This window comes from Musca domestica, unplaced genomic scaffold (assembly GCF_030504385.1).
Source record: "Musca domestica strain aabys unplaced genomic scaffold, Musca_domestica.polishedcontigs.V.1.1 1, whole genome shotgun sequence".
Taxonomy (NCBI): Eukaryota; Metazoa; Arthropoda; class Insecta; order Diptera; family Muscidae; genus Musca; species Musca domestica.
Window position 1 is genome coordinate 27,862,201 of NW_026712114.1, and position 19,613 is coordinate 27,881,813.

The 19,613-nt window shown below is 32.7% G+C and overlaps 1 protein-coding gene across 1 annotated transcript; it reads right to left on the reverse strand.

The window, feature by feature from the left end:
• Nucleotides 1-11,207: 11,207 nt before the first annotated feature.
• LOC101889736 (four-domain proteases inhibitor) lies at nt 11,208-11,727 on the reverse strand. Its single transcript, XM_005175865.4, has 2 exons — nt 11,415-11,727; nt 11,208-11,351 (listed from the first exon to the last, which is right to left on the reverse strand). The coding sequence occupies exons 1-2, from the start codon at nt 11,596-11,598 to the stop codon at nt 11,308-11,310; spliced, it is 228 nt and encodes a 75-aa protein (XP_005175922.1). The 5' UTR covers nt 11,599-11,727; the 3' UTR covers nt 11,208-11,307.
• Between the last annotated feature and the right edge of the window lie 7,886 nt (nt 11,728-19,613).

A 19,613-nucleotide genomic window follows, 5' to 3' on the forward strand; every position in this document is an offset into this window, starting at 1 on the left:
CCATGGGAGGCATTTTTCTATATCAACAGGGTGAGATGCAAAAACTGCTACCAACTTCAGACTGCTGTCATTTCTAAGCCTGCTCATTATATTGTTTACAAGCGTAGAAAAGCATTTTGGTGAGAGTTTTCCAGAAAAAATGTTATTCGTGATGGAATTCATTTTCTTTATATTTTGCTGGAAAACCACAAGTGGCTATCGTTAGAGCACTCCAGCATTCAAATGTGAATAAATCGTTTGTGTCTCATACCATCGCTCGTTACCTTGATACTGGTAGCGTAGACCGACGTCAAGGAAACGGACGGAAGAAAACAGCAACATCAGCAGAAATGGTTCGAAAAGTAAAGAAGCGACTTGATCGAAACCCGCGGCGCAGTGGCCAAAAAATTACTCGTGAGCTGAACATATCGCAATATTCCATTCGGGAAATATTGAAAAATCAGCTCGGGGTCAAGCCATTGAAATTCCAAAAAGTGCAAGAACTTACACAGCAACAGAAAGAAAATAGACTTAAAAAATAGAGTTGCTTCGCTTGGCCGAAAGTGGTGAACTGCCGAATTTGGTTTTCTCTGATGAAAAAACATTCGTTGTCCAGCAGTTTGTAAACAAACAAAATGATCGTGTTTACTGGCAAAGAGGTCAGCTGAAAATGTGCACCTTCGGTTGGCTAACAGAACTCAAGCGTCGGGCATGGTGACGGTGATGGCATCAGAATAAATGCCGAATATTATCGCGAAAATATTCTGGACTGTGTATAAAAGCCTTGGGCACGCAAATATTTTGGCCGCAGACCTGGGACATTCCAACAGGACACAACACCATCGCACTCAGCACGCGCCTCCCAAGAATGGTTACAAAATGAGGCTCCTCGCTTCTTTTCCAGCGCACAATGGCCACCAAAATCTCCGGATACCAATTCGTTAGACTATTGTGTCTGGAGTATTTTGGAAAGCAAGGTTGGCACTAAAAAATACCAAAGTGTCGATCACCTCAAGCAAGCGCTGCGCCGGGAATGGGCTAAAATACCGCAGAGAAACATTCGGGCAGCGTGTGACCGTTTCATTGGCCGTTTGAAGGCCATAATTCGTGCAAAGGGTGACCAATCGAAGAAATCTAAACTTATTCTAAAATTTGATGCTATTTCCGACATTTTTTGCTTTCATTCAATAAAATTGAAAAAAATATAAAAATTATGGCGTTTGACTTTGTTGCAGTTTTTTTATCTCACCCTTATAAAAGAGGAAAATATTTGTATGTTCTTTTTTGTAATTTATGGGCTCGAAAACCGCTGAACGGATTTTCCTGAAAATGTCCTTGTATACTACAACAGCGCCTGAAAGTACCATAGGTTATATACATTTTTCAAGTTCCACTTGGAACTGGAGATATAGCATCAGAATCGAAGGTACCTCCGAAAATTTTGATTTTATATGCACATATCTATTGATCGATTACAGATACCGTCTCTAAATTTGGAATGAGTAACGAAATATGGAACAAAAATAAATTTGCCAAATTATATTTAAATCGGTTCAGATTTGGATATAGCTCCCATATATATTTTGGGCCGATTTTACATATTTGATGCACCAAACACGATATGTATTTTCGATTTCAATGCAATTTGGAATGAGCGACGAGATTTTATTAGAAAATAAATTTCCCAAATTATATTAAAATCGGTTCAGATTTGGATATAGCTCCCATATATATTTTGGGCCGATTTTACATATTTGATGCACCAAACTCGACAGTGAAATTTGTCATGAGTGACTAAATTTGGTACAAAAATAAATTTGTCAAATTATATTCAGATTTGGGTATAGCTCCCATATATATTTTCCGCCGATTTTACATATTTAATGCACATATTTGACCAAACGCGATATGTGTGTCCGATTCCAATGAATTTCGGACAGAGAGATGAAAATTGGTACCAAAAACAAGCCAAATTATATTGAAATCGGTTGAGGTTTGGGTACAGCTCCCAAATATATATTTCGGCCGTGTTATGCACCAAACACCAATGAAATTCAGAATGTGTGTCGGAACTTGGTTACAATAATATATTTGACAAATTATTTAGAAATTGGTTAAGATTTGGATATAGCTCCCATAAATATACTCGGGTGATTTCACATATTTGATGCACCAAACACGGTATGTACCTCCATTTTCAATGAAACGTATGGAACGTGTGACGGAATTTGGTGTAAAAGTAGATTTTGTCAAATTATATTGAAATCGGTTCAGATTGGGGTATGAGTTTATTAGGAAGCATTGACCCACAACGCCTTTGCAATGGTATTAGGCTAACATTAAAAAACTACACCACAATTCAATTGAGGATACGATTATAAGGGGGGTGTATGTTGCTACCTCGAATTCACTAATTGCATCACAAATGCCACTCAACTTTAAAAGGTTGCAGTTTCCCGAATTCTTGACATTTTTTATGAAATTAATGAATCCGAAGGACATCTTCGTGTATGCGTACTAAATTTGGCATATGCATGCGTTGATTGTCCGAACTATTTGTTTGTTTTTTTAATTTGTGACTTTATTTTATTTTTTTTTTAACCAACAAATGTTCTTGTATAAAATTTTGAATGCATATAATTACATTGAATGCATAAAATAGGTATTTTATAAAACCGACTATTATTGAACTGAGAGTTTTTAGATTCTTTTTTAATCCACGATTCTTGACATGGAAGTCCTTAAAAATTATTTCCACAAATGCACGATTCTTGATAAGGTAGGATCAATAAAAATTTGACGAGCATAACTAGATGTTTACAAACTAAATTGGGAACCTCGATCGATTTTTCGACAATTTCAACTTTTGTGAAGTTGTAAAAAAAAAACAAGTTTAAAAGTATCAACCGGTTTTGCCGACGCATGTATAACCTGATTATTCAAATTGGTGACCCTACATGAAGTTGGTTCCGAAGGAATGAACCGACTTATGACCTTATATATAGATGGCAATGATTGAACCATTCCTTGTGGTAACTCCCCCACAAAGGGTCAAAGTTTTGAATAACCAAAACGATCCACTCCTTCTGGTATCTCCCCCACAAAGGGTCAAGATTTTGAATATCCATGAAGCTCATAAAACGCGAAATTAACATTCGATTCCTTTAAGATTTTGCACATCTCTGGGTTAAAAACGTTGAAAAACAAGTTTCAAACATCAAAACTTGTTTTCTAACTCAAAATCTGTTGTCAATATGACAGATATCTGCCAACCCCTTCTGGTACCTCACCCACAAAGGTTCACAATTTTCAATACTTATATTTATCATAACTTGCGAAACAAGTCGGCGATTCTATACAACTTGCTATATCTAAATATTTCTCTTAACCAGAAACCTGATACAAATTTGGTTCATCGTAATACTATGTATAATCAACTTGGAATTGAGTTCGGAAATGGACAATATAGCTCCACTCCTTACAGAATGGTTCAAAATTTTAAGAAAAAATATTTTACAGCATAGAACAAGAAATGGTCCACCAATTCTGGGCCAACTTTGCAAATCCCAATATTTTTATCGGTTCTATGTCAGATGTGAAAATTAATAATATCGGCTCACTCCTTCGGTACATCTGCGATAAAGGGTCAACATTTTGAATAATTATTGCGCAAACCAAAAGATCTTTTAATAAACGGATATCTGCCGGTAAAACCGAGTGAAATGTTTTAACTTGTCGAACGGTTGGTCTTAAAAATGGAAGTGGAATGAATCCCTTTCATTTGACTCAATATTATAGAATCTAGAATGAACTTTGTAGAGCCACATTTCAAACCAATGGCGAACTCATGAAAGACATTCCCTGGCAATGTCACTTTGTTCGTGCATTCATGGAATTAAAACCCAGTCATGTAATTGATATTAATCTGTCAACATTTATCATATATGTATAGGTCAATAAGGTGTACAACCATCAATTTTATGATATTTTAAGAACACGGTAGTTAGAAACCCCACCCACAGCCTAATTAATTAGTTTCCCACCAAAAACGACACACGCATTTATATCCGGCGGCCAATTAGCAGACATTTTCCAATGAAATACACAATTTTCTTAGGCGCACATGTTTTCCTTTGCTGCGAACACCTCAGAATGTGGGCAATTAAAGCATTTTAGCTGCAAATTAAATAAATATTCCAACAATTTTTTTGCGGAGTTTTTTTTCCGCTGCTGTTGCTGCTTTGTTTTCAGCCAAAGTGCCGTTAACGAAAAATCACCCGAAAAAATTGCAATACAGCATTTTTGAGGTGTCACGAGAAGGCAAAAAAACAGCAAAACACCTAAAAAAATCGACCATCCACCAGCCGGACCCAATGAGCCGAACAAACGCTGTGGGACCGCCAAAAAGTGAACGCATTATGTTCGAAAATTTCAATTCAGTTGAATCGAATGATTGATTGAAAATAAATAGTTTGTTGTTGTTTTTGATTGAAGTTTTTTGTTTTGTTGTAACGTTTTTTTTTTGTTTTTTGGTTTTTTGGTAGGCATTTCGGCAAAGTACTTGTCTTGCTGGCTGCTTTGCTATTTTGCCAGCTCATTGACATTGTTTGGTGGTGTTGTGCTGGTCGCCGTGGTATTCGACGATAGTTATTTTTTTTTTCTGCAAAATATTAGCGAAGGTTATTTCACAATTTCATCTTAATTAAATGTTACGATTTTTTATGTTCTTCAGAGTCTGAATAACTTGTAAACCGACCTGATGTAGTGTTGGTGACAATAAAGACTCACAATTTAGTGGCCAATTCAAGTTATTATTTAAGCCAGTTGTTTTTTGCTTAAATTTTTGGCCTATCGGCAAGGTGAATTCTTGTTGTTGTTGCCACTGCATTGTTGTTGCCACTAAACGCATTATGTTTAGTCATTTTGTTTTTTTCGGTTCCAGTTTAGGGTCATTTGCAAACATTTGATTTATGCTAATCTACAAACGTTATTGAAATTCCCTATCTAAAGTAGGCAAAAATACTTAAATGATTCGTTAGTTTTAGGTTGGCACAAAATGGTAACGGAAATCCTTGGGAAAATTGTGACATTAATTCAGAGTGGTGTACAACAAAATTTTTTCGGTTGTTTACTTTGAGGGGTTTCAAGATGAAAATAGTTGAAAACCAAAACTATCTCAAGTTTCTAAAAACTTGGAACTCGCGTGAATTTAGTAATTGGTTGTCAAATCAGAAGATTGTTGTAAGGAATATTTATATTTTGAATTGCGTTTTATTAAATTTATTTTCAGAAAGTATAAGAAGTATATTTTCATTACATTCGTGGATTTTATTAACTACTAGCTGAACCCGGTGCGCTTCTCTATCACTTTTGATTTTATATGCATTCAAAATTTTATACACAAATATTTTGTGTTTAAAAGAAAAATAATAAAATAAATTCATAAAGAAAACAAGTAAGCAAAGGCTATAGCCGTGCGGGGCCGAATATGTTATATCCTACAACACTACAATATGTTAGAAGCCCCCTTATGTCTAAATCCATATTGGAAGACTTCGCTTTTGAAATTAGGATTTTGACTAGGGACATTCGCCCAAAATTTAAGCACTCCGTCGGGCTGTTAGTTGTTGTAGTCCATTTTACAGCTAAATATAATCCTATGGTCATCCAAAATGGTAGAATTCTTCCATGTTCTTAACTCTCTTGACAGGCGTGTCGATTGGCTTCAATTGTGTGATCGGAAAAACATTTCTGTTTTTTGTTAATTCGAACCCCTAAATATTTTGCAATCATCTCCAAAAGCAAGAAGCCCCTCTGTATCTCCAAATTTAGACTCATTTATATGATTTGCTTGTCTACGATATTTGGCTATATTCTTCAACGAAATCAGCATAAAAAACTAGAAGTTCGCCTTTTGAGTATTTCGGATATCGCCTGCAAGTAATGCTGGCATTTTTCACACAAAATCAGTGGTCCATTGTACCCGCTGTCCTAAACTCTAACTTTATGCGAGATTTCATGTCCTTTGATTTCAATTTGTGACCTTTATAACAGCTGCAAAATCAGGAAAATTTTTAGTTGTTGGTCCATTTCAACCCCTAATATATTGCGGACATCTTTGAAAACAATAGGCCTAGCCCTTCTGAGCCCAACCCTACCCTTGTGGAAATTTTCGTGAGGATCGGACGATATTTGTCATCCTTATATAATATCCCCAACCTGTGTTGTAAGGTGAAAAAATATTACAAAATATTATAAGTCAAATTGAAAAAAATCGCATGCGATAAAAAATATGAAAAAATAAAAAAAAATGTCACAAAATACTACAAAATCTATATTAACATCATTATTGGCATCTTTTTATGCGACTTTTTTACATTTTATCCTTTTATGCCAAGAGTGCATTCTGAATTGTCAAAATTTGTCAACATCGGTCCAGCCATTCTTGAGATATAAGCACTCTAACTAACATCCCATTCCTTTGTATATACACATTGTATATATTTCGCCATATATATACGGTCAGAATTGACTTGTTCGTCTATTTGTGATTTCGCCGGGATTAAAAATATTCGCGGTTTAATGGAAAATTTGACTTTTATTTAACACAAATGTTGTGGCCTATTTCACCCACTAATTCTTCAAAATTGGAAGGCTTCTGCCCAGCCATATGATCTAGCTCCGTGCTAACTTCCGCTTTGATTAGTCTATAATTGCGACCTATAGAGCAACTGCAAAATCAAAAATTTTTTCAGTTGTTGGTCCATTTCAACCCCTAAATATTATGCTATCATCTCCAAAAGCAATTGAGTTTTATTCTGACCCTAGCCCCACCTCCGTTCTATATTTCGTGAAGATCGGGCCATAATTGCGACCTGTAGAGTGATTACAAATTAACATGGACAGACGGACATACGGACGGACGGACATACATAGCTAGATCGGCTCAGCTCGGCGAGATAGGAAGATCCATATATACTTTCCTATGTGGGAAACCAATATTTCGAGGTGTTACATAATTTTTGGCCCAATCAAACTTATAATACCCCCAACACATAGTGTTGTAGGGTATAATCAGGAACATGCCAAATTTAGTCCGCATACACGAAGGGTTCGTCCTTCGGATTTTTTAATTTTATAGCAAATGCCAAGCGTACAGGAAACTGCAATCTTTTGAAGTTGAGTGGATTTTCTGTTGTAATTAGTGAATTCGAGGTAGCAACATACTTCCCCGTAATAATCGTATCCCCAATTAAATTGTGGTGTGTTTTTTTACTGTTAGCCTAATACTATTGCAAAAGCGTTGTGGGTCAATGCTTCTTAATAAACTCATATCCCAATCTGAACCGATTTCAATATAATTTGACAAAATCTACTTCTACACCAAATTCCGTCACACGTTCCATACGTTTCATTGAAAATTGGAGGTACACACCGTGTTTGGTGCATCAAATATGTGAAATCAGCCGAGTAGATATATGGGAGCTATATCCAAATCTTAACCAATTTCTAATAAATTTGTCAAATTTATTATTGTAACCAAATTCCGCCACACATTCTGAATTTCAGTGAAATCGGACATACATATCGTGTTTGGTACATAACATACATGAGAAAAATATGTATGGTTTCAATATAATTTGGCAAATTTTTTTTGTACCAAATTTAGTCACTCATGCCGAGTTTCATTGGAATCGTGCCGAATTTCATTGGAATCATATGTGGGAGATATATCCAAATCTGTACCAATTTCAATATAATTTGACAAATTTATTTTCTGACCAAATCCCGTCACGCATTCCAAATTTCATTGGAATCGAACATGCACATCGTGTTTGGTGCATCTAATAAACGAAATCGGTCGAAAGTATACAGGATGAGATAAAAAAACTGCAACAAAGTCAATCGCCATAATTTTTAGATTTTTTATTTTTAAATTTTATGGAATGAGAGCAAAAAATGTCGGAAATAGCATCAAATTTAAGAATAAGTTTAGATTTGTTCGAACTGGTCACCTTTGGCACGAATTATGACCCGCAAACGACAAATGAAACCGTCACACGCTTCTCGAATGTTGCTTTGCGGTATTTTGGCCCATTCCCGGCGAAGCGCTTGCTTGAGGCGATCCTTTGGTATTTTTTACTGCCAACCTTGCTTTCCAAAATACTCCAGACACAATAGTCCAACGGATTGGTATCCGAGATTTTGGTGGCCATTGCGCACTGGAAATGAAGCGAGGAATCTCATTTTGTAACCATTCTTGTGTGGCGCGTGCTGAGTGCGATGGTGCTGAGTCCTGTTGGTCCGAGTCCAATGTCTGCAGCCAAAATGTTTGCGTGTCCAAGGCTTTAATACACCCTCCGGAATATTTTGGCGATAATATTTGGCATTTATTTTGATGCCACGGTCGATTAACACAAGCGGAGAGCGACGATCGACTGTTATGGCGGCCCACACCATCACCATGGCCGGCGCTTGAGTTCTGGTGGCCACCCGAAGGTGCACATTTTCAGCTGACCTCTTTGGCAAGTAAACACGATCATTTTCTTTGTTTACAAACTGCTGGACAACGAATGTTTTCTCATCGGAGAAACCCAAATTCGGCAGTTCAACACTTTCGGCCAAGCGAAGCAACTCTTTAGTTCTATTGAGTCTGCTTTCGTTCTGTTGCTGTGTAAGTTCTTGCACTTTTTGGAATTTCAATGGCTTTACCCCGAGCTCATTTTTCAATATTTGCCGAATGGAATATTGCGATATGTTTAGTTCACGAGCCATTTTTCGGCCACTGAGAAGCGCGTTTCGGTCAAGTCGCTTGATTACTTTTGAACAATTTCTGCTGATGTTGCTGTTTTCTTTGGTTCACTTCCTTGACGTCGGGCTACGCTACCAGTATCACGGTAACGAGCGATGGTACGAGACACAAAAGATTTATTTATATTTAAATGCTGGAGTGCTCAAACGATAGCCACTTGTGGTTTTCCAGCCAAATATTAAGAAATCACACTATCATGCATGAATTCCATCACGAATACCTTTTTTTCTGGAAAATTTTCACAAAAATGCTCTTGTACGCTTGTAAACAATATAATGAGCTGGAACTGGAATAATTTTAGAAGCTGTCGGACGAGTGGCTTAGAAATGACAGCAGTCTGAAGTTGTTTGCAGCATTTTCATCTCACCCCGTGTATGGGAGCTATACCCAGATCTCAACCGATTTCAATATAATTTGGTAAATGTTGTTTGGTACCAAATTTCGTCTCTGTGCCTGAATTTTATTGGAATCGGACATTCATATTGCGTTGGGTGCATCAATTGTGTAAGATCGGACGAAAATACACATTGGAGCTATATCCAAATCTGAACTTATTTTAATATAATTTGATTAATTTATTTTTGTACCAAATTTAATAATTTAATTGGAATCGGAAATACGTATCGTGTTTGGTGCAACAAATTTAGTGAAATCGGCCGAAAATATTAATGGGAGCTATATTCAAATCTGAACCGATTTAAATATAATTTGGCAAATTCATGTTTGTCTCGAATTCCGTTACGCATTCCAACTTTAGAGACTGTTTCTGTAATAGATCAATAGATATGTGCATATAAAATGCCGATTCTGATGCTATAGCATAAATTACATTCAGGCAATGTTGTAGTATACTTGGAAATTTTCAAGAAAATCTGTGCAGTAGTTTTCGAGTCCATAAATTACAAACACATATACCCTACACCACAAGGTGGTCAAGGTATTATGTCTTTGTGCATTTGTTTGTAACAGGCAAAAGGAAACGAGATAGACCCATAGTTCCTTTTGATGATCTGCATAAAATCACATTCTGAGTCGATTTATGCATGTCCGTCCGTCCGTCTGTCCATGTATTTTTGTAAACAAAGTACAGGTCGCATTTATTGCCCGATCCAGATGAAATTTTGCACAGATCATTTGTTTGGCCCAAGGACGAACCTTATTGAAATTGGAGATAATCGGTCAAAATTTGGATATATCTCCCATATGTATCTTCGTCCGATTTGCCTTTTATTGTGCACCAAACGTGTAATATCAGCCAGAATTGTATGGACTTTTGCACATGCACCCAAATTAGGCCTGAAAATAAGTATGCCAAATTTAATCGAAATCGGTTCAGATTTGGATATAGCTCCCACATATAACTTCGTCCGATTTACCATTTATTGTGCACCAAACGTCTAATATTTGTCCAAATCGGATGGAATTTGGCACTTACGACCGAATTGAGTCTAGAAGCTAGTATGTTAAATTTGGTGAAGATCGGTTCAGATATAGCTATAGCTTCCATATATATTATTCATCCGATTTGTTATATTTGTTACCCACAACCGTAATATGCACTCAGTAACGACGATATTCAGGGAAATATATCAAATACAGCTCAGAAATCTCTTTGCTACATTTTATGGAGATCGGTTGAGATTTGGATATAGCTCCCATATATATCTTTTTCCGATTTCAAATTAATTTTGCACCAAATGGGCCGAATTTAAACGGCTTCGGCATATTTAGTCCTTTGAACTTGAAATTATAATCATAGCGTGTACGATTGAATTCTCCCATAAAACTTTTAATTGTTATGCGCAGCTCTACTAAATTATCAAAGTGGTGTAGGGTATCATAAAATCGGCCCCGCCCGACTTTAAGACTTTCTTTACTGGTTTCCTCTCTTATAGACATAGAAATTCGAATAAAATTCGAATCCTATTCCTTGTCAGGTCCCATGAAATATTACATTCAAAAAAGTAGATCACTTCATTGAAGATACATCCCAATGTACATGACATTGCCCACATCCACATTTCTACTATTGTTTGTTGTCGCTACCGTTTGTTGAAATAATTGTTTTTCCAAAGTGTCTATTGTTGTTTATTAGGGTATTTTTTTGCTGTAATTGTAAAACGATCGCGTGCCATAACTTATCTTTGTCGCTCGAAACAAATTAAAAGTAAAACGTGACTCGATCATGACGTCATTGTTGCCAGACGATGACAATTCTATGCATTTGACACCAACAAATGTGGCTGTAATAAATAACTAAATTTTTTTTTTGTTTTTTTTTTTTTTTTGAATATAAAGTGATAATGGCGGGCGAAACTGGGTCGACAAAGTGATCAAAGATGGCTATAAATAATATTAAAATCTCGTGAAATATGAATACATGTGATTCATGGGTTTGGGAATTAAAAATTCAATATTTATTTGAAACTATTTTTATTAATTTTTATGCTGATTCTTATTTTAGGTTTGATGGGGTTTTTTCGTTGTTGATGCTAAACGGAAACATTTTCCAAACTTTAGTTGTCTTCCGTGCACTCTCCAGTATAGGCCTTAGTTATGTCTAAAGAAAATTTTTATACAATTATTATTAATTATACAATTTATCGTTATCCCAGATACCTACTTTGCCCTGTTACACAAGCGGCACTCTCCATGATACATTCACTGGAAAAGGTAATGAATTTGCCATCAGGAGTTTTTCCACATACCGGATCATATTTATAGCCACATCGGCGAGTACATTTTTCATTGGCCACAACACAAATTATGGCCATAAAGAGAACCAAGGCAACAAACAAAAAACGCATATTTCACCAATTGATATTCCAAATTTGATGGCAACTTCTAGATAACTACTCGCTAGACTAAATTATATGCATGGAAAAATATGCAAGACTGTCTAATTTTTAGACACCTTTCTTTGTGCCAACAACAGCAACAACAACTCAATATTGCATGCTTGCTCAAATCTCGGCTGGGGTCAATAAAACATTGAGGTTATCACAGTCCGCTATTTAGTAGTTTCAATATTGAATTCTTTTGGCTTTGAAATGTCATGTGTTTATTTTGAAAATATAAATTCATTTGGTTTCTTTGAGTATGACAAAATTTAATCGACATTTGTTTGAAAACTTGAAAAGGAACATTTTAGACTTCTAGGCGATAAGATTGCTGCTTTAGCGATCATGAAAAATTTATGTGAAAGATAATTATTTCGTATTTTATAATTCGATTAAATATTGAATATTTTTGAAAAAAATATACAATTGTTTAATCGTTTTTTTTCTTATTTTAGGGTCTTAAGCATTTTGAAAAACTAAGCAGTAAGTACGAAAAAAAAAATCTCTTATATATTTTAGCTATCTCTATAGATTTTAGCTATTGTTTGTGATCACTTTTTAAGGCATGAATTTCTTAATATTTTAAAATGGTCATAACTCCTTAAATATTGAGTTTTCGGCATTTTTAGCTATTATTTGTGATCACTTTTTAAGGCATGAATTTCTTAATATTTTAAAATGGCCACAACTCCTTAAATATTGAGTTTTCGGCGTTTTTAGCTATTATTTGTGATCACTACTTAAGGCATGAATTCTTAAATATTTTAAAATGGCCATAACTCCTAAAATATTGAGTTTTCGGCGTTTTTAGCTATTATTTGTGATCACTTTTTAAGGCATGAATTTCTTAATATTTTAAAACGGCGTTTTTAGATATTTTTTGTGATTACTTTTTAGGGCATGAATTTCTTTATAATTTAAAATGGCCATAACTCCTTAAATATTGAGTTTTCGGCGTTTTTAGCTACTATTTGTGATCACTTTTTAAGGCATGAATTTCTTAATATTTTAAAATGGCCATAACTCCTTAAATATTAAGTTTTCGTCGTTTTTAGCTATTATTTGTGATCACTTTTTAAGGCATGAATTTCTTGATATTTTAAAATGGCCATAACTCCTGAAATATTAAGTTTTCGGCGGTTTTAGCTATTATTTGTGATCACTTCTTAAGACATGGATTCTTAAATATTTTAAAATGGCCATAACTCCTGAAATATTAAGTTTTCGGCGGTTTTAGCTATTATTTGTGATCACTTCTTAAGACATGGATTCTTAAATATTTTAAAATGGCCATAACTCCTTAAATATTAAGTTTTCGGCGGTTTTAGCTATTATTTGTGATCACTTCTTAAGGCATGAATTCTTAAATATTTTTAAATGGCCATAACTCCTCAAATATTGAGTTTTCGGCGTTTTTAGCTATTATTTGTGATCACTTTTTAAGGCATGAATTTCTTAATATTTTAAAATGGCCATAACTCCTTAAATATTAAGTTTTCTGCGGTTTTAGCTATTATTTGTGATCACTTCTTAAGGCATGAATTCTTAAATATTTTAAAATGGCCATAACTCCTTAAATATTAAGTTTTCGGCGGTTTTAGCTATTATTTGTGATCACTTTATAAGGCATGCATTTCTTAATACTTTAAAACGGCCATAACTCCTTAAATATTAAGTTTTCGGCGTTTTTAGCTATTATTTGTGATCACTTTTTAAGGCATAAATTTCTTAATATTTTAAAACGGCCATAACTCCTTAAATATTGAGTTTTCGGCGTTTTTAGCTATTATTTGTGATCACTTTTTAAGGTATGAATTTCTTAATATTTTGAAATGGCCATAACTCCTTAAATATTGAGTTTTCGGCGTTTTTAGCTATTATTTGTGATCACTTTTTAAGGAATGAATTTCTTAATATTTTAAAATGGCCATAACTCCTTAAATAGTGAGTTTTCGGCGTTTTTAGCTATTATTTGTGATCACTTCTTAAGGAATGAATTCTTAAACATTTTAAAATGGCCATAACTCCTAAAATATTGAGTTTTCGGCGTTTTTAGCTATTATTTGTGATCATTTTTTAAGGCATGAAATTCTTAATACTTTAAAACGGCCATAACTCCTTAAATATTAAGTTTTCGTCGTTTTTAGCTATTATTTGTGATCACTTTTTAAGGCATGAATTTCTTGATATTTTAAAATGGCCATAACTCCTGAAATATTAAGTTTTCGGCGGTTTTAGCTATTATTTGTGATCACTTCTTAAGACATGGATTCTTAAATATTTTAAAATGGCCATAACTCCTGAAATATTAAGTTTTCGGCGGTTTTAGCTATTATTTGTGATCACTTCTTAAGACATGGATTCTTAAATATTTTAAAATGGCCATAACTCCTTAAATATTAAGTTTTCGGCGGTTTTAGCTATTATTTGTGATCACTTCTTAAGGCATGAATTCTTAAATATTTTTAAATGGCCATAACTCCTCAAATATTGAGTTTTCGGCGTTTTTAGCTATTATTTGTGATCACTTTTTAAGGCATGAATTTCTTAATATTTTAAAATGGCCATAACTCCTTAAATATTAAGTTTTCGGCGTTTTTAGCTATTATTTGTGATCACTTTTTAAGGCATGAAATTCTTAGTATTTTAAAATGGCCATAACTCCTTAAATATTGAGTTTTCGGTGTTTTTAGCTATTATTTGTGATCACTTTTTAAGGAATGAATTTCTTAATATTTTAAAATGGCCATAACTCCTTAAATATTGAGTTTTCGGCGTTTTTAGCTATTATTTGTGATCACTTTTTAAGGAATGAATTTCTTAATACTTTAAAACGGCCATAACTCCTTAAATATTAAGTTTTCGGCGTTTTTAGCTATTATTTGTGATCACTTTTTAAGGCATAAATTTCTTAATATTTTAAAACGGCCATAACTCCTTAAATATTGAGTTTTCGGTGTTTTTAGCTATTATTTGTGATCACTTTTTAAGGTATGAATTTCTTAATATTTTGAAATGGCCATAACTCCTTAAATATTGAGTTTTCGGCGTTTTTAGCTATTATTTGTGATCACTTTTTAAGGAATGAATTTCTTAATATTTTAAAATGGCCATAACTCCTTAAATATTGAGTTTTCGGCGTTTTTAGCTATTATTTGTGATCACTTCTTAAGGCATGAATTTCTTAATACTTTAAAACGGCCATAACTCCTTAAATATTGAGTTTTCGGCGTTTTTAGCTATTATTTGTGATCACTTTTTAAGGCACAAATTTCTTAATATTTTAAAACGGCCTTAACTCCTTAAATATTGAGTTTTCGGCGTTTTTATCTATTATTTGTGATCATTTTTTAAGGCATGAAATTCTTAATATTTTAAAACGGCCATAACTCCTTTAATATTGAGTTTTCGGCGTTTTTATCTATTATTTGTGATCACTTTTTAAGGCATGAAATTCTTAATATTTTAAAATGGCCATAACTCCTTAAATATTGAGTTTTCGGCGTTTTTAGCTATTATTTGATCACTTCTTAAGGCATGAATTCTTAAATATTTTTAAATGGCCATAACTCCTCAAATATTGAGTTTTCGGCGTTTTTAGCTATTATTTGTGATCACTTTTTAAGGCATGAATTTCTTAATATTTTAAAATGGCCATAACTCCTTAAATATTAAGTTTTCTGCGGTTTTAGCTATTATTTGTGATCACTTCTTAAGGCATGAATTCTTAAATATTTTAAAATGGCCATAACTCCTTAAATATTAAGTTTTCGGCGGTTTTAGCTATTATTTGTGATCACTTTATAAGGCATGCATTTCTTAATACTTTAAAACGGCCATAACTCCTTAAATATTAAGTTTTCGGCGTTTTTAGCTATTATTTGTGATCACTTTTTAAGGCATAAATTTCTTAATATTTTAAAACGGCCATAACTCCTTAAATATTGAGTTTTCGGCGTTTTTAGCTATTATTTGTGATCACTTTTTAAGGTACGAATTTCTTAATATTTTGAAATGGCCATAACTCCTTAAATATTGAGTTTTCGGCGTTTTTAGCTATTATTTGTGATCACTTTTTAAGGAATGAATTTCTTAATATTTTAAAATGGCCATAACTCCTTAAATAGTGAGTTTTCGGCGTTTTTAGCTATTATTTGTGATCACTTCTTAAGGAATGAATTCTTAAACATTTTAAAATGGTCATAACTCCTAAAATATTGAGTTTTCGGCGTTTTTAGCTATTATTTGTGATCATTTTTTAAGGCATGAAATTCTTAATATTTTAAAATGGCCATAAATATTGAGTTTTCGGCGTTTTTAGCTATTATTTGTGATCACTTTTTAAGGCATGAATTTCTTAATATTTTAAAATGGCCATAACTCCTTAAATATTGAGTTTTCGGCGTTTTTAGCTATTATTTGTGATCACTTTTTAAGGTATGAATTTCTTAATATTGTAAAATGGCCATAACTCCTTAAATGTTGAGTTTTCGGCGTTTTAGCTATTATTTGTGATCACTTTTTAAGGAATGAATTTCTTAATATTTTAAAATGGCCATAACTCTTTAAATATTGAGTTTTCGGCGTTTTTAGCTATTATTTGTGATCACTTTGTAAGGAATGAATTTCTTAATATTTTAAAATGGCCATAACTCCTTAAATATTGAGTTTTCGGCGTTTTTAGCTACTATTTGTGATCACTTCTTAAGGCATGAATTCTTAAACATTTTAAAATAGCCATAACTCCTTAAATATTGAGTTTTCGGCGTTTTTATGTATTATTTGTGATCACTTCTTAAGGCATGAATTCTTAAATATTTTAAAATGGCCATAACTCCTTAAATATTGAGTTTTCGGCGTTTTTAGCTATTATTTGTGATCACTTTTTAAGGCATGAATTTCTTAATATTTTAAAATGGTTATAACTCCTTAAATATTGAGTTTTCGGCGTTTTTAGCTATTATTTGTGATCACTTTTTAAGGCATGAATCTCTTAATATTTTAAAATTGCCATATCTCCTTAAATATTGAGTTTTCGGCGTTTTTAGCTATTATTTGTGATCACTTCTCAAGGCATGAAATCTTAAATATTTTAAAATGGCCACAACTCCTTAAATATTGAGTTTTCGGCGCTTTTAGCTATTTTTTGTGATCACTTTTTATTTGTGATCACTTTTTAAGGCATGAATTTCTTAATATTTTAAAATGGCCATAACTCCTTAAATATTGAGTTTTCAGCGTTTTTAGCTATTATTTGTGATCACTTTTTAAGGCATGAATTTCTTAATATTTTAAAATGGCCAAAACTCATTAAATATTGAGTTTTCGGCGTTTTTAGCTATTATTTGTGATCATTTTTTAAGGCATGAATTTCTTAATATTTTAAAATGGCCATAACGGCGTTTTTAGCTATTATTTGTGATAACTTTTTAAGGGATGAATTTCTTAATATTTTAAAATGGCCATAACTCCTTAAATATTGAGTCTTCGGCGTTTTCAGCTATTATTTGTGATCAATTTTTAAAGCATGAATTTCTTAATATTTTAAAATGGCCATAACTCCCTAAATATTGAGTCTTCGGCGTTTTCAGCTATTATTTGTGATCACTTTTTAAGGCATGAATTTCTTAATATTTTAAAATTGCCATAACTCCTTAAATATTGAGTTTTCGGCGTTTTTAGCTATTATTTGTGATCACTTTTTAAGGCATGAATTTCTTAATATTTTAAAATGGCCACAACTCCTTAAATATTGAGTTTTCGAAGTTTTAGCTATTATTTGTGATCACTTTTTAAGGCATGAATTTCTTAATATTTTAAAATGGCCATAACTCCTTAAATGTTGAGTTTTCGGCGTTTTTAGCTATTATTTGTGATCACTTTTTAAGGTATGAATTTCTTAATATTTTAAAATGGCCATAACTCCTTAAATATTGAGTTTTCGGCGTTTTTAGCTATTATTTGTGATCACTTTTTAAGGCATGAATTTCTTAATATTTTAAAATGGCCATAACTCCTTAAATATTGAGTTTTCGGCGTTTTTAGCTATTATTTGTGATCACTTTTTAAGGTATGAGTTTCTTAATATTGTAAAATGGCCATAACTCCTTAAATGTTGAGTTTTCGGCGTTTTTAGCTATTATTTGTGATCACTTTTTAAGGCATGAATTTCTTAATATTTTAAAATGGCCATAACTCCTTAAATATTGAGTTTTCGGCGTTTTTAGCTATTATTTGTGATCACTTTTTAAGGTATGAATTTCTTAATATTTTAAAATGGCCATAACTCCTTAAATATTGAGTTTTCGGCGTTTTTAGCTATTATTTGTGATCACTTCTTAAGGCATGAATTCTTAAATATTTTTAAAATGGCCAGAACTCCTTAAATATAGAGTTTTCGGCGTTTTTAGCTATTATTTGTGATCACTTTTTAAGGCATGAATTTCTTAATATTTTAAAATGGCCATAACTCCTTAAATATAGAGTTTTCGGCGTTTTTAGCTATTATTTGTGATCACTTTTTAAGGCATGAATTTCTTAATATTTTAAAATGGCCATAACTCCTTAAATAATTAGTTTTCGGCGTTTTTAGCTATTATTTGTGATCACTTTTTAAGGCATGAATTTCTTAATATTTTAAAATGGCCATAACTCCTTAAATATTGAGTTTTCGGCGTTTTTAGCTATTATTTGTGATCACTTCTTAAGGCATGAATTCTTAAATATTTTTAAAATGGCCAGAACTCCTTAAATATAGAGTTTTCGGCGTTTTTAAAACATTAAATATTAAATAAATATTGAATTTTCGGCGTTTTTATCTATAATTTGTGATCACTTTTTAAGGCATGAATTTCTTAATATTTTAAAATGGCCATAAATATTGAGTTTTCGGCGTTTTTAGCTATTATTTGTGATCACTTTTTAAGGCATGAATTTCTTAATATTTTAAAATGGCCATAACTCCTTAAATATTGAGTTTTCGGCGTTTTTATCTATTATTTGTGATCACTTTTTAAGGCATGAATTTTTTAATATTTTAAAATGGCCATAACTCCTTAAATATTGAGTTTTCGGCGTTTTTAGCTATTATTTGTGATCACTTTTTAAGGCATGAATTTCTTAATATTTTAAAATGGCCATAACTCCTTAAATATTGAGTTTTCGGCGTTTTTAGCTATTATTTGTGATCACTTTTTAAGGCATGCATTTCTTAATATTTTAAAATGGCCATAACTCCTTAAATATTGAGTTTTCGGCGTTTTTAGCTTATATTTGTGATCACTTTTTAAGGCATGAATTTCTTAATATTTTAAAATGGTTATAACTCCTTAAATATTGAGTTTTCGGCGTTTTTAGCTATTATTTGTGATCACTTTTTAAGGCATGAATTTCTTAATATTTTAAGATGGCCATAACTCCTTAAATATTGAGTTTTCGGCGTTTTTAGCTATTATTTGTGATCACTTTTTAAGGTATGAATTTCTTAATATTTTAAAATGGCCATAACTCCTTAAATATTGAGTTTTCGGCGTTTTTAGCTATTATTTGTGATCACTTTTTAAGGCATGAATTTCTTAATATTTTAAAATGGCCATAACTCTTTAAATATTGAGTTTTCGGCGTTTTTAGCTATTATTTGTGATCACTTTTTAAGGCATGAATTTCTTAATATTTTAAAATGGCCATAACTCCTTAAATATTGAGTTTTCGGCGTTTTTAGCTATTATTTGTGATCACTTCTTAAGGCATGAATTCTTAAATATTTTAAAATGGCCATAACTCCTTAAATATTGAGTTTTCGGCGTTTTTAGCTATTATTTGTGATCACTTTTTAAGGCATGAATTTCTTAATATTTTAAAATGGCCATAACTCCTTAAATATTGAGTTTTCGGCGTTTTTAGCTATTATTTGTGATCACTTTTTAAAGCATGAATTTCTTAATATTTTAAAATGGCCATAACTCCTTAAATATTGAGTTTTC

Bases quoted from the DNA above. Each gene is read 5' to 3' on its own strand.
- LOC101889736 (XM_005175865.4), bottom strand. From the start codon at position 11,598: ATGCGTTTTTTGTTTGTTGCCTTGGTTCTCTTTATGGCCATAATTTGT. The intron at 11,352-11,414 runs GTAGGTATCTGG...AATTTTCTTTAG, and splicing joins CGCTTGTGTAACAGGGCAAA to ACATAACTAAGGCCTATACT.